A 13,532-nucleotide genomic window follows, 5' to 3' on the forward strand; every position below is an offset into this window, starting at 1 on the left:
CGGAAGACCTCCCCGTGGAAAAATTATGTGAAGACATAAATAATCAGCGTCCTTCATTTCATATTCATTGTTTGTAACGAATTAAACAAAGCATTAGGAATAGTTCACATCGGACTTACAGACAGCAAAATCATGTGGTTCAAGTTAATCAACTTAATTATTTTGGCAACAAAATTTTCAGGTTTGTACAGCAAATAGTTATTGAGAAGTTTCATGCAGAGTCTTTTGGTCCTTGATCTTTTCATCAAATAAATCGAATACAAAAGATTTGCATGAAACTCAATTACGTAGATAAACAAATGAACGAACCCATGTTTTCGATTTAATTTTTATTCTGTAAAATATAAGTAATTTTTTGTTTTTACGCCAATTAAAGAATGAGTTAACTTTAGCCTTAATGTCGTCTAATGATTACTTATATCGACAAAAAAGCAAATGAATTTCGTGTACGTGAACAATTCACATTCCTTTACATCCTGGAAAAAAACTTCAGCATTTGACGATATACATCAGTAGATCTTGTTAGCGAAGTATTATGCTGAGAATATTGAAAAATGTCAATAAATGTTACGTGTTTATCTTGATCTAGTATCATAAAATAAAAGGTGTTATTGCTGTATTTATCTACGATCAAGAAAAGTCTTAATAATTGATAATACATTTTTATAATACTTTATTAAAATGGATATATGCATTTAAAGGGGGAGTTAACATTCGGTTTGAAGGAAAAGATCCTCTTTACGTTAAAGTTGGAGGAAACTTAACTTTAAAATGGCGATACACGGGAGAAAAGGAAATGGCTCTTGCTCAATTAAACGAATTCAATGAAAAAACAGGAAACAAAGAGATTGATGTATTATGGATTTGGATTCTCTAATACAGCAACACCTGAAACTTCAGAATTGGCAAAAAGCTATTCAACTGAACTGCATTGGAAAGGAAATGTATCAAACAATTATTTTGCCTTCAGTTTTATTGGAGTGAAAGAATTTATGCACAAGAAAAAAGTCATGCTTAAATTACAAGACAAAAACAATTCTGAAGAAGTATCATCACGAGAGGAACTATATATATCAGGTTGGGTTACATTTTACATTGCCTGGACTTCATTCATCGTAATACATGATATTTTCATCAAATCACACTATTTGGTTGGCCACTGTCTAACTTTGACAAGGTTCAAATATACATGTCTTACTCAATATCTTGTTTTATTGTGATGCAACTGTGTACAAAATATCAAATTCCTCATAAATTGACTCATAGATGTCATCTTTGCTTTCATTTTCACTTGCATATGAAATGATTTCACACAAAAATGCAAATTAACAGCATTTGTACACCACTTTTTTCCACCTAGTTCCACCAAAAGTTCAGTTGATTGTAAGCAATACAACTCTCTCTGTTGGAGACCGTATAACAATAAAGTGCAATCTTTCAATTCATGGAAGACCCAAAGCAAACATTATCTGGTATCATAATGAAAAACAAATTCTAGAAAAGAATGGTACCTATTTTTTTAACCAAGATGAAGTAGAAATAGAGAATTCTGGTTCATACCAATGTCATGCAAAAAATTCTGTAGGAGAGGTTACTTCAGATCTGATAAGAATAACAGTGACAGGTAAGAAATAATTTCATTTTAAAGAGAATGAAAAATCTTTTTAATGCTTGCACAAAAGCAGCTTATACCATGTGTAGCAAATTAAAATATGAGCAACTTCAAGCCAAAAGTTGCACCATTCTAAGTTTTATTGGGTAGTTTTGATGTCTGCTTTCTTATTTTTGTCGGCAAGTAAACATAAGAATGATTGCACTGGAAGCTAATTTTTTTCACTGAATGTAGATTTCACATGAAAACTTCATAAATTCTACAGTTATATTCAATGGAAAATGTTAAATACTAAGCTATTAGGCTAATGACTAAATTTGATTTGTACAGATAATCCAATAAACAAAGAGAGATCTAGTGGTGGTGGTCTGGAGGGTGGAGCTATTGCTGGAATTGTTGTTCCTATAATCGTTGTTATAATAGTCATAGTTATAATTGTTTTTATAAAAAAGAGGCAAAAAGCACCAAAAACTCCAAAACAGGTGTGCAACTAATTCAACACTCTTTCATGGAATTATGGTTATTTACTGTTCATCACTGAATAACTCATAAAAAATTTGTTATTTCATACAGACTGCAAGCAATGATGATACTAAAATGCCAATGAATTCACCACCAAAGGATCAAGGTATTTATGCTCAATACCTTGTCAGTTGACCTAATTTTACATACCCTTTGTCATGTGAAGAATTTCTTCATGTTTTTCTTTTGACATCTGCAAAATAAACTAAAATTAATTATGAAATGCAATGTTCAAATAGTTTTTTTTGTTACTCTTGTTTTTATTTTACCCTAGAGTATGTATGTTGGGAAGTACTATATTATTGCTATCTTTTTTTCGTTTAGTTTGGTTGTGAGTTGGAATTTGACAGATGTTTATCCCTGAAATTTGACATGCATTTTGCATTCATAAGTGCCACAAATTGATAAAGTCAGGATTAAATGTGTATTTTTTTAATTGTACATAGTAATTAATTTAAAAATTTTAGAATAATTTATGTCTGGACACTGCCATGCATTTTCGTTATTCTAGAATATTCATGGTCATTTTTCTTTCTTATTTGTTCTTTGCTCAGCATCTTTAAGTTGATTGTATATTATGCCAACATAAATACGACATTACACACCATACACCCAGGAAATGTTTTTCAATAGAGCTGTAGAGATGTTTAATAAATATTTTGAAGAGAACTTACCGACTTACCGTTACTTGGAGGCTCGGAAGGGCACGAAAATACAGCAAACTGAGCGAAGTCCACTTTCCAGATTTCATAATAGTTTCTGCAACGTGACGACGGGAACCATTTTGTACATGACTTGGGACATGCTTTAAGTCATTTAACAGAAACGTCCAAAGCGAAAACTGAGACTCAGACACGCATTTTAGTAGTTTAGTCCATGAAAATGAAATATGAGGTAAATGCATAACTAATAAAACAATGCGCATGCGTAGAGCTTTACCTGTGTCGAACGTGTATGTGACCTGCGACAGGCCCACTCGCCGTGTTTTTCTAAATATATTATACGGCCAACTTTTTAAACTTTTTTAAAATCTGTACTTTTTATCTATAAAAATTCATTCTGAAGAAAACATCTTTAAAGCTAGTAAAAACTTTTTCGGACTGTATTCGACGCGTTACCAGTATTAGAGGGTTTATGGCGGCTAGACAAGGAAAGTAGAAAGTAGAAGCGGTATAAATAATTTTAAATGTTGAGACATCTAGACGTCTGGAAACAGCCATTTTATAATGGCCTTACACTTTCGGTAACCATTTTCACCTACACTGGTTGAAAATTTACTATAGAAGCATACATTATAGAGGATGAATACGTTAGAGATGTGGTGAGAGTAACAACTCCTAGCTTTGGTAAAATACGTATACGAACGTTAATCCAGAAACTGATAAAAAACGAAAATAGTCAGTCCATGTAAAATTGTGGGGTTTTATATCAAATACAGACACTACAAAAGTCAGTCCCACTGCTTAAGCCCTCCTCACAGTTTTTTATGAGGTTATTAGCCTTCGCTCGATGACCTTACTAAGTAGGTCCTTAAATTCTACAGCGTTAAACAAGAATAGACGAATTTGGATATAGGTGTCTGAAAGACATCCTTGAATTCAAGCTCGTTTTTTAGTCATGAAGTATAAAGATAAGACAAACTTGTCAGAGCAGCTAAAAGTTCTAATGATATTTCAGACTATCGCAGCTACTAAGCAAAGATTTTGTACTATAAAAGAGAAAATCTTAAAAATCAATTTTTGTGATAGCATTAAGGTAAGGGCTTCTTGTTTTTAAGGCAAGATCATCTGGACCTCTAAGGCTTTTAGTCATCTCCTAAATTTTTTCGAGGAGGCTCAGCAGTTTACTCCGTACTGCCCCAGTACCTACGTGGTTATGTACCTGTGTTATAAAACAGCCTTTTGAACTAGGTCGCAATCAGTCGACTAAATATGACAAGACTATAGACGGAAGGATGGGATTGCTTTTATGTATTCATCTATAAACACAAAGAATGATGTTAAAAGGCTGTTCGTTCTTGGAATATGGATATATAATTTTAATAATGGCAAATCTGCTTTTTAACATTTTTAAGTCCCGGACTTAAGCCCAGGAAATAACTCTTCAGGAAGATTTTATATTCTGCAGGTGTATTTACTTCAATGGCTGCAAATTGTTAATGTTGGAAATTTTTATTTCAGAAAAATCGAATTTCCGAAAAGATAGGATATTTGAAAACTTTTTGGGAGATTAATAGCAGTGGATATCTATTTTTGCATTTGAGTACTGAAATCTGAGTCTACCTTGGACAGGTGTATTCTGTAAAAATTTTGAAAGTAAGAATAAGTCAAAAGGAAAATTAGTATACAAAATTTATGCAGTCAACATATTCCAATATTCATGAACAAATGGACTACCCAGCGATACTGCTGAAATATGTGGCACGTACACCTCCGTAATTAAAAAAGGTTTGTTTTTCTGTCAAAATACAGTAGCTTGATTTACTTAATTTTAAATGAGCCGTTAAAAGCTTTAAAATGAAATCATAGGAAAGGCTATTTGTGGCACTTAAAGACATTGATGTTATGTTAAATTCCAGAATAATAGTTGAGTTACACGAGCCTTTTTCTCAAATGTATATCCCCTTGGGTCAAGGCCTCGCAGAGATAATAAGGTTTTAATTAGATTTCGATTATCACGCCAGGATGCAAAGTCTAAAATTTTTTTTGAAATCCACGAATAGAAATCAACGAAGTGATGTCAAATTAGATGAAACTGAAAGTGCAAATACTTAGTGGAACTGTGCCTGTTTTCCACCAGCTTTTATGTAGAAATGAACTTTTTATGCCCTTGGATCCAGTTTTAGGCAAAATAGATTAGCTACAACAGTCAATTACTTGGTAATATTTTATTCTTTTGAAATTCATAACAAATGGCCTTTTTCTAAAGGTATTTCGAATTCAATACGAAATTAGCGTCACTATATTATAAATTAAACCATTCAAACGTTGAAATCTTTTGAACCGTCCAAATACTGATTATTTTTCCATATTTCGCATCCTATTTGTTTTCTTGAAAAGATAGGTCTTGCACTGAAATCACTTTTTACATTTAGCAATTTTGCTCAGCATATTAGGCGAATTAATCCTACTGTGTGTGTTTTGGTGTTAAGTCTCAATCACGGAAATACAATGGGAGGCATTCGGTTTTAAGATTTCCCAAATCTTTCATAAAATGAAAAAAATTTATATCTTGATAACAAAAATAAAAAATAAACAAATCAAACAATACAATGATTTATAGATGTATAAATATCATGAAAAGCTTTTAGACAATGATTTAAAATCTTTGTAACTTCCGGAAATTACTACCACCAGCATGCAGCAAAGCAATTATAAACAACTTTATTAAATCGAAAACATCGAAACAGAAATCGAATGCATACAGAAAAGGATACGATAATTGCCTCATTTCGTTTTGACAGTCATCCCGTTGTAATTCTGTTTGACTAATCATCTAATTTACCATTTCATATGGCTTATAACACATTCGACAATACATCACTAGGTGCTGAAGGAATGAATTCGGATACATCCAACGAAGGCGAAGCTAGCTCATCCACCTCTCGAAGTGAATTGAGTGTTTTGCCTTCAGCTGTTCGAACGGTCGATTCTCCTTTTGGAAAAGTATGTTTATTGGCCATTTCATACATAAATGAGTAACTTTAACCGCATAAACCCATATGTTAGCTGTTTTCAACTTCTGTTGTATTTGTGAAAGCATTTTTTCTCCTCAATTTTTGTTCAAATGCTTCGCAGCAACTTTTATGATCAACTTTACATTTGCGTTAAGCTTGTGCCAGTTTAGCTGTTGGAAACAAGATGTTGTCGTAAAACTGTTATTGTAATTACGAGGGAGAAATTATCATGCATATTGTGTATACACAATATATTTATCTGATCACCACAGCACTGGGCATAGTTATAGTTACACGTATATTACAATACTTCAAACCTCAAAACTATTTTGAAGGCTGTACTGATTTTAGCACTCTTTTTTCATCCATTATCTTTAAAAAAAAGTTAATGCTTTTATTGCATGATTTTTACATTATTTAAACAAAGTGAGTTATTACTAATTTATTATAAGCATTACAATCCAGTGCACTACAACAATTATAAGCATTTCAGTCCAGTGCACCACAAAAATTTTACCTTAAAAACCAAGAAACAACGCATATCTTGAATTTAGAATAAACATTTTGGTGCAAACATTTAATCTCACCAAACATTGCAGCTAAACACACTTAGCTTGGCTCTTACATGCTGCATATCTTCAAGTGGATTTGGTTTTTCATGCATTTGGGGCCCAAGAATTGTGTGATATAGTATTATTCAATAAATCCAATTGTTTAACACTATTTCAACACCAAATTAGTTTTTTTTTTCATCAGTATAAGTCAGTTGTTTGCATGCTTTTGATGTCTTTTTTAGTTAAGAATTCCATCAGATTTGGAGAAAATTGAAATTGCTTTTTTAACTTTGGCCACTATCAGTACTCTTGTTGTAATAGGAGTTGCAATCGATCGTCTTGCTAACACCATTGATGAATCAGATTCATCATTAGCATTGGTGCTTATTATCAATTCAGGTAACTTCATCTAAAACATTAATGTGCTTGAAATAGTGTGAGATTTTCATGTAATAGAGTCAAATTTTGCTTCCTAAAGATTGAAAGTTTCTCAGAGCTTCCTCATGAACTAAAACTATCCCTTCGAGGGGTGATAATTTTGTCAATGCTTAAAAATCTCCAATGGAAGAGAGGGAGGAGTCTTTCAACCTAATTTGCAAATTTTGACCTAATATTTTTATAGTACTTATGCCTTACAAATATTGATCTGTTTCTAGTATTTTGTCTGGTATACATATATCATGGAGTGTTTGGAGAGAGACCTTTCCAGCTAGGGGCATTTATGGTTGCCATAGTGATAGTGTCTATATATTGCATTATCCAGTATGCTATTAAAACAAGAACTGTCTTGATGGTAACTTTTTTTTAGAATTTGAAAGAGTTGACTTTAAGTTGTGCAAGTAATAATATGGCACGTATATTGTTTTATCAGTAATAATATCACACAGAGATTCAGCACTGGAGAACATTGAATGGGTTCAAACTTATACATGTTTTTTAAAGTAAATGGCAATATAAGTGGTATAGTACGGTGGTCCACAAGGGACATGCAACTTACATAAGTCTGTTGCTGCAAATTAAGTCGGTTGCTGCAAGTTAAGTCTGTTGCTGCAAATTAAGTCGGTTGCTGCAAGTTAAGTCTGTTGCTGCAAATTAATCTGCGGCTGCGATTTGCAATTGTCGTATGTTGCTGAATAAATAATAAAAATGGCTGCTGAAGATAACGAAAACGCTTTAAGGACTTTAATAGAAAATTATTTTTATTCAGGATATAAATACAACGAAATAGTCTTACTTCTAGACAAGCATCATGCCGTAAAAATGTGTTGTAGAACTTTAAAAAGAAAACTCAGAGAATATGGTTTCAAAAAACGAAAAAATGATGATTGTATTGATGACGATAGTCTAAAAGTTATGGTAATACTTCATGATATATTTGCTAAAGTACATTTATTTTGCAGCAACCGACTTAATTTCAGCAACAGACTTAACTTGCAGCAACAGACTTAACTTGCAGCAACCGACTTAATTTGCAGCAACAGACTTAACTTGCAGCAACCGACTTAATTTGCAGCAACAGACTTATGTAAGTTGCATGTCCCTTGTGGGCCACCGTACACACTTCAAAATGTTGCTATTTTTCATTTCCTTCTTGATTGTAATTGTTTTTTATATCATCAGCGTATTATTTATTGCAATTTATCTGTTGATTTTGCAATGTTTGCTAACACATCTCTTGTCAAAGGCAAGTCATGAAAAGTTAATTGTATGATCACAGTTTTACCAAAGCAATGCTGGAACACAGGCATCTCTTAACTTTATTTGTTTGTCTCATTATTTTGCTTTCATTCAAATAAGTCTCCTTCAAACTGTACTTACCAAGATCCCAACTAATGTACAACATTCAATTATGTGATTTTTTCCTGTATTTGCTCATATGCCTATTTGCTCATATTACCATTTTTCGCTGGTGACGCGCTGAATTTTTTCGGTATGTTTTACCAATTGAAATCAATACATCCATTGAGATGTTTTCACTACTATCATGTTATATAAATACCTAAGTCACCCAGACTAACACTTATGTGGTTGACGAATTAATTATTTGATAAAAGCTTTGTAAAACACCTCTTGACAATGGCACTTCTGTTACTTTTATAGGTTCGTCTCATTATATTGCTGGTACTAGGAGCAGTGGATCTAGGGCTCTGCCTTAAAATTGCATACGAGCATTATACAACGAAAAACCTCATAATCAGAACAGTTCGTTCGGCAAACATAACTTTCCAAAGTGAGTAGTATATTTCCTGTATGGCACTTGGTTTTCTATATGACGTAGGGAATCTGATACAAGCTTTTAATCCACTTTTTCAATATTAAGTTGTTGTAGACATGTGGTCTTTAATTTTCTATATTTTATCTTCTATTTTTAGATATGTGCATGAACATGTTTGCTTTTCATACATTGCTCTTATTGGAGTTTGAAATTTCGGTATGTAACTTAGTCAACATTATAAACTACGGTTTTTATTTTCTTGATTATTGTTTTGTAGTTGCCATTACTGTAGTCCAATATATGAAAGAGAATATTTTATGTGACGCAAATTTCAGATATCTTTAATTGTGCTGGTCATGACTTCTGGAGTGGAAAATGCGACTCATCATGAAAAAGTTATTCTTTGTGTTGGTATATTTGTCGGAATAATTTGGCTTATTGTTGGATTTCTTGTGGTAAATATGATGCGTATTGACGGAATTGAAACTAGTTCGAAAAACATGTTTTGTGTTAATGTGATATAATCCGATTCTAAGACGTTTATCTTCAGCTTGTGTTGTAACGAATACAATTACGATAGTTGTAAAAAGTCATCCACTGAAACTGCTACTGAAAATGCATAAACCCTAATTTTCATTCTTTATCAATTAAGCCCAGATACGAGGAAAGAACATGGCTCTTGGCATTTTTTCTTCTTAGCATTCCACAGCCAATTTATGCATTTTATAAGATCATCAAGGTAAATGGAATAGAACACTTCCGCTCTATGTTTGATGCATGGGTAGTAAATGCATGTAGTTATGATGTTTGTTCGTGTTTTTAGACTGGGATAGATTGGAAGAAGCACGATAAAACTATCAATATCTCCATTATGGTTTGTGGTAAGACTTGATGAAACTTATAATTACTCCTACTACATGATAGCCATGAGGATTTTTAGTTTCAAACATCGGAACTTGAAACTGCCATGCACAGTCACCAAATTAGAAAAATGCGAAATCTGACGCTTCGATCCTTCTTTTGAATAAAGCTCTACTAGTGTATAAACAAAATACCAGCGAAATTACAGGATTTAAAACAAGGTAGTTCATTTCCTGAAAAAGTTTGGTTTAAAGTTCTGGAAAGATTAACAACTGATAGTCTCTTTTTTTATTCTTGAGTTAGATCTCTTGATTTGATTTATGAGTTAGATCTCTTGATTTGATTGTTCAGTTAGATTCTTGAGTTAGATCATTTCATAATTGACGCCACGACATGCATGATTTCCAATGGTTGTACAAGATGATTGGGACGATTGAGGGAACATTTAGCCAACGAGAAACGCAAATGAGCTAATTACAAGTAAAAACTGGCTAATGACCAATGAGTACCGTACGTTAACAAGCTATCGAGATATGAGTAGTGTGATTGTTTTGTATTTGTAACTATATTGTACATTCATTACTTTTTCACCTCGTATATAGCAATATTATACTTGGTTATACGATGTTTGGTATCGTTCTTTCTTTGGATCGTAGTCCGCAACTTTGGGAAAGGATTGAGAGAAGCAGGTACAAAATAGTCGTCACTAATTTGAATATAGATATTCAAACCTCATTCATAATAATAATCAACAAGTCTTTCCTCAAAAAACCAAATTCAATACACTGGGATTTTTTCTGTTCATGGGTTAAGAGAAGCTACTTTACTTTAATTATTTTAGTTTATTACCCTGATGATAAGAAACGAAGTAATTGCGAAGAGCCAGACAGCAAACCTTCCAACAAACCAACAAATTCAAATGACGATTATCTTGGAGAAAATGTGAATTATGATGTTCATGACTGAAGATTGCGAATTTTTCATTAGAACTCACAACGTTCTTGTTATTTATGCACGCTAACCCAATTTACGTAAGAATTATATTTTGTAATTATAGATGTCTGGTAAGAGAATGAACTTCGTTTAAATAATATTTCTAAGATTGTTTACTTAGACTTTCTGGGAAATCAAGAAAATGCACTATGTGTAAAATAAAGTGACACGATAGTGACAACTATCTCTAGAAAAATTGACAATATGTTCTGACTTCAATGTAATATGTTGTACATAACCATGTAAACCTCGCTTGGTAAACCATATATCAAAACATAGCGACGGCCCAGCTAAAAATAACTATCTTTTAATACAATCATTAGATAGATAACTGTCATCATCTTATTGACAACGTGCCCTCGTTCACAGGGCTGTCCCGCATGCCGTGTTGCATTCACATATTCAGTTGAATTGTGCCCTACTGATTTCTTTTATGAAATAAACCGGGAAACAAACAGATTGATGTATTATGGATTTGGATTCTTTAAACACAGCAACATCTGACCTTTCAGAATTGGCGAAAAGCTATTCAACTGAACTGCATTGGAAAGGAAATGTATCAAACAATTATTTTGCCTTCAGTTTTATTGGAGTGAAAGAATTTATGCACAAGAAAAAAGTCATGCTTACATTACAAGACAAAAACAATTCTGAAGAAGTATCATCACAAGAGGAGCTATACATATCAGGTTGGGTTACATTTTACTTTGCCTGGACTTCATTCATCGTAATACATGATATTTTCATTAAATCACACTATTTGGTTGGCCACTGTCTAACTTTGACAAGGCTCAAATATACATGTCTTACTCAATATCTTGTTTTATTGTGATGCAACTGTGTACAAAATGTCAAATTCCTTATAAATTGACTCATAGTTGTTATTTTTGCTTTCATTTTCACTTGCATATGAAATGATTTCACACAAAAATGCAAATTAACAGCATTTGTACACCACTTTTTTCCACCTAGTTCCACCAAAAGTTCAGTTGATTGTAAGCAATACAACTATCTCTGTTGGAGACCGTATAACAATAAAATGCAATCATTCAATTCATGGAAGACCCAAAGCATATATTGTCTTATATCATAATGAAATACAAGTTCTAGGAACGAGTGGTCCCTATTTTTTCAACCAAGATGAAGTAGAAAAAGAGGATTCCAGTTCATACTAATGTCATGCAAAAAATTCTGTAGGAGAGGTTTCTTCAGATTTGATAAGAATAACAGTGACAGGTAAGAAATAATTTCATTTTAAGGAGAATGAAAAATCTTTTTAATGCTTGCACAAAAGCAGTTTATAACATGTGTAGCAAATTAAAATATGGGCAACTTCAAGCCAAAAGTTGCACCATTCTAAGTTTTATTGGGCAGTTTTGATGTCTGCCTTCTTATTTTGTTGGCTTGTAAACATAACAATGATTTCACTGGAAGCTAATTTTTTTCACTGAATGTAGATTTCACATGAAAACTTCATAAATTCTACAGTTATATTCAATGGAAAATGTTAAATATTAAGCTATTAGGCTAATGACTAAATTTGATTTGTACAGATAATCCAATAAACAAAGAGAGATCTAGTGGTGGTGGTCTGGAGGGTGGAGCTATTGCTGGAATTGTTGTTCCTATAATCGTTGTTATAATAGTCATAGTTATAATTGTTTTTATAAAAAGAGGCAAAAAGCACCAAAAACTCCAAAACAGGTGTGCAACTAATTCAACACTCTTTCATGGAATTATGGTTATTTACTGTTCATCACTGAATAAGTCATAAAAAATTTTGTTATTTCATACAGACTGCAAGCAATGATGATACTAAAATGCCAATGAATTCACCACCAAAGGATCAAGGTATTTATGCTCAATACCTTGTCAGTTGACCTAATTTTACATACCCTTTGTCATGTGAAGAATTTCTTCATGTTTTCCTTTTCACATCTGCAAAATAAACTAAAATTAATTATCAAATGCAATGTTCAAATAGTTTTTTTGTTTCTCTTGTTTGTTTTTTTTGCGCTAGAGTATGTATGTTGGGAAGTACTTATATTATTGCTATCTTTTTTTCTTTTAGTTTGGTTGTGAGTTGGAATTTGACAGATGTTTATCCCTGAAATTTGACATGCATTTTGCCTTCATAAGTGCTACAAATTGATAAAGTCAGGAATAATTGTGTATTTTTTTAATTGTACATAGTAATTAATTTAAAAATTTTAGAATAATTTATGTCTGGACACTGCCATGCATTTTCGTTATTCTAGAATATTCATGGTCATTTTTCTTTCTTATTTGTTCTTTGCTCTGCATCTCAAGTTGATTATATATTATGCCAACATACCATACACCATACACTCCATACACCCAGGAAATGTTTTTCGATAGAGCTGTAGAGATGTTTAATAAATATTTTGAAGAGAACTTACCGACTTACCGTTACTTGGAGGCTCGGAAGGGCACAAAAATACAGCAAACTGAGCGAAGTCCAATTTCCAGACTTCATCATGGATTGTGCAACGTGACGACGGGAACGATTTTGTACATGACTTGGGACATGCTTTAAGTCATTTAACAGAAACGTCCAAAGCGAAAACTGAGACTCAGACATGCATTTTAGTAGTTTAGTCCATGAAATTGAAATATGAGTTAAATGCATAACTAATAAACAATGCGCATGCGTAGAGCTTTACCTGTGTCGAACGTTTATGTGACCTGCGACTGGCCCACTCGCCGTGTTTTTCTACATATATTATACGGCCAACTTTTTAAACTTTTTTAAAATCTGTACTTTTTATGTATAAAAATTCATTCTGAAGAAAACATCTTTAAAGCTAGTAAAAACTTTTTCGGACTGTATTCGACGCGTTACCAGTATTAGAGGGTTTATGGCGGCTAGACAAGGAAAGTAGAAAGTAGAAGCGTTATAAATAATTTTAAAAGTTGAGACACCTAGACGTCTGGAAACAGCCATTTTATAATGGCCTTACCCTTTCGGTAACCCTTTTCACCTACACTGGTTGAAAATTTACAATAGAAGCATACATTATAGAGGATGAATACGTTAGGGATATGTGGTGAGAGTAACATCTCCTAGCTTTGGTAAAA

General features: G+C 32.7%; 3 protein-coding genes and 3 long non-coding RNA genes across 6 annotated transcripts in view; 3 read left to right on the top strand and 3 right to left on the bottom strand.

Annotated features, from left to right (window-relative positions):
- Positions 1-520, bottom strand: part of LOC124445905 (contactin-2-like) — a 43,146-nt gene extending 42,626 nt beyond the window's left edge. Inside the window, exon 1 of the mRNA XM_046996694.1 lies at positions 451-520. The gene's annotated coding sequence lies outside the window, so the exon portion shown is untranslated. The remainder of the gene's footprint in view (positions 1-450) is intronic.
- Positions 57-2,803, top strand: LOC124445912 (coxsackievirus and adenovirus receptor homolog). Its single transcript, XM_046996705.1, has 6 exons — positions 57-181; positions 702-1,077; positions 1,361-1,624; positions 1,943-2,094; positions 2,186-2,240; positions 2,459-2,803. Exons 2-6 carry the CDS (start codon positions 825-827, stop codon positions 2,467-2,469), a joined length of 735 nt encoding a protein of 244 aa, XP_046852661.1. The 5' UTR covers positions 57-181; positions 702-824; the 3' UTR covers positions 2,470-2,803.
- On the bottom strand, positions 1,862-3,068 carry LOC124445918. Its single transcript, XR_006948298.1, has 2 exons — positions 2,809-3,068; positions 1,862-2,327 (listed from the first exon to the last, which is right to left on the bottom strand). It is a non-coding gene; the product is annotated as an uncharacterized LOC124445918 (long non-coding RNA).
- Positions 3,069-4,775: 1,707 nt separating this feature from the next.
- Positions 4,776-10,764, top strand: LOC124445909. Its single transcript, XM_046996702.1, has 10 exons — positions 4,776-5,799; positions 6,607-6,763; positions 7,021-7,157; positions 8,465-8,594; positions 8,737-8,795; positions 8,915-9,034; positions 9,232-9,318; positions 9,403-9,460; positions 10,043-10,129; positions 10,282-10,764. Exons 1-10 carry the CDS (start codon positions 5,647-5,649, stop codon positions 10,404-10,406), a joined length of 1,113 nt encoding a protein of 370 aa, XP_046852658.1. The 5' UTR covers positions 4,776-5,646; the 3' UTR covers positions 10,407-10,764.
- A 327-nt stretch (positions 10,765-11,091) lies between these two features.
- On the top strand, positions 11,092-12,848 carry LOC124445915. The gene is made up of 5 exons (XR_006948295.1): positions 11,092-11,122; positions 11,406-11,669; positions 11,987-12,137; positions 12,230-12,284; positions 12,505-12,848. It is a non-coding gene; the product is annotated as an uncharacterized LOC124445915 (long non-coding RNA).
- On the bottom strand, positions 11,681-13,253 carry LOC124445916. The gene is made up of 2 exons (XR_006948296.1): positions 12,854-13,253; positions 11,681-12,371 (listed from the first exon to the last, which is right to left on the bottom strand). It is a non-coding gene; the product is annotated as an uncharacterized LOC124445916 (long non-coding RNA).
- Positions 13,254-13,532: the final 279 nt, after the last annotated feature.

This window comes from Xenia sp. Carnegie-2017, unplaced genomic scaffold, assembly GCF_021976095.1.
Source record: "Xenia sp. Carnegie-2017 unplaced genomic scaffold, XeniaSp_v1 HiC_scaffold_22, whole genome shotgun sequence".
Taxonomy (NCBI): Eukaryota; Metazoa; Cnidaria; class Anthozoa; order Malacalcyonacea; family Xeniidae; genus Xenia; species Xenia sp. Carnegie-2017.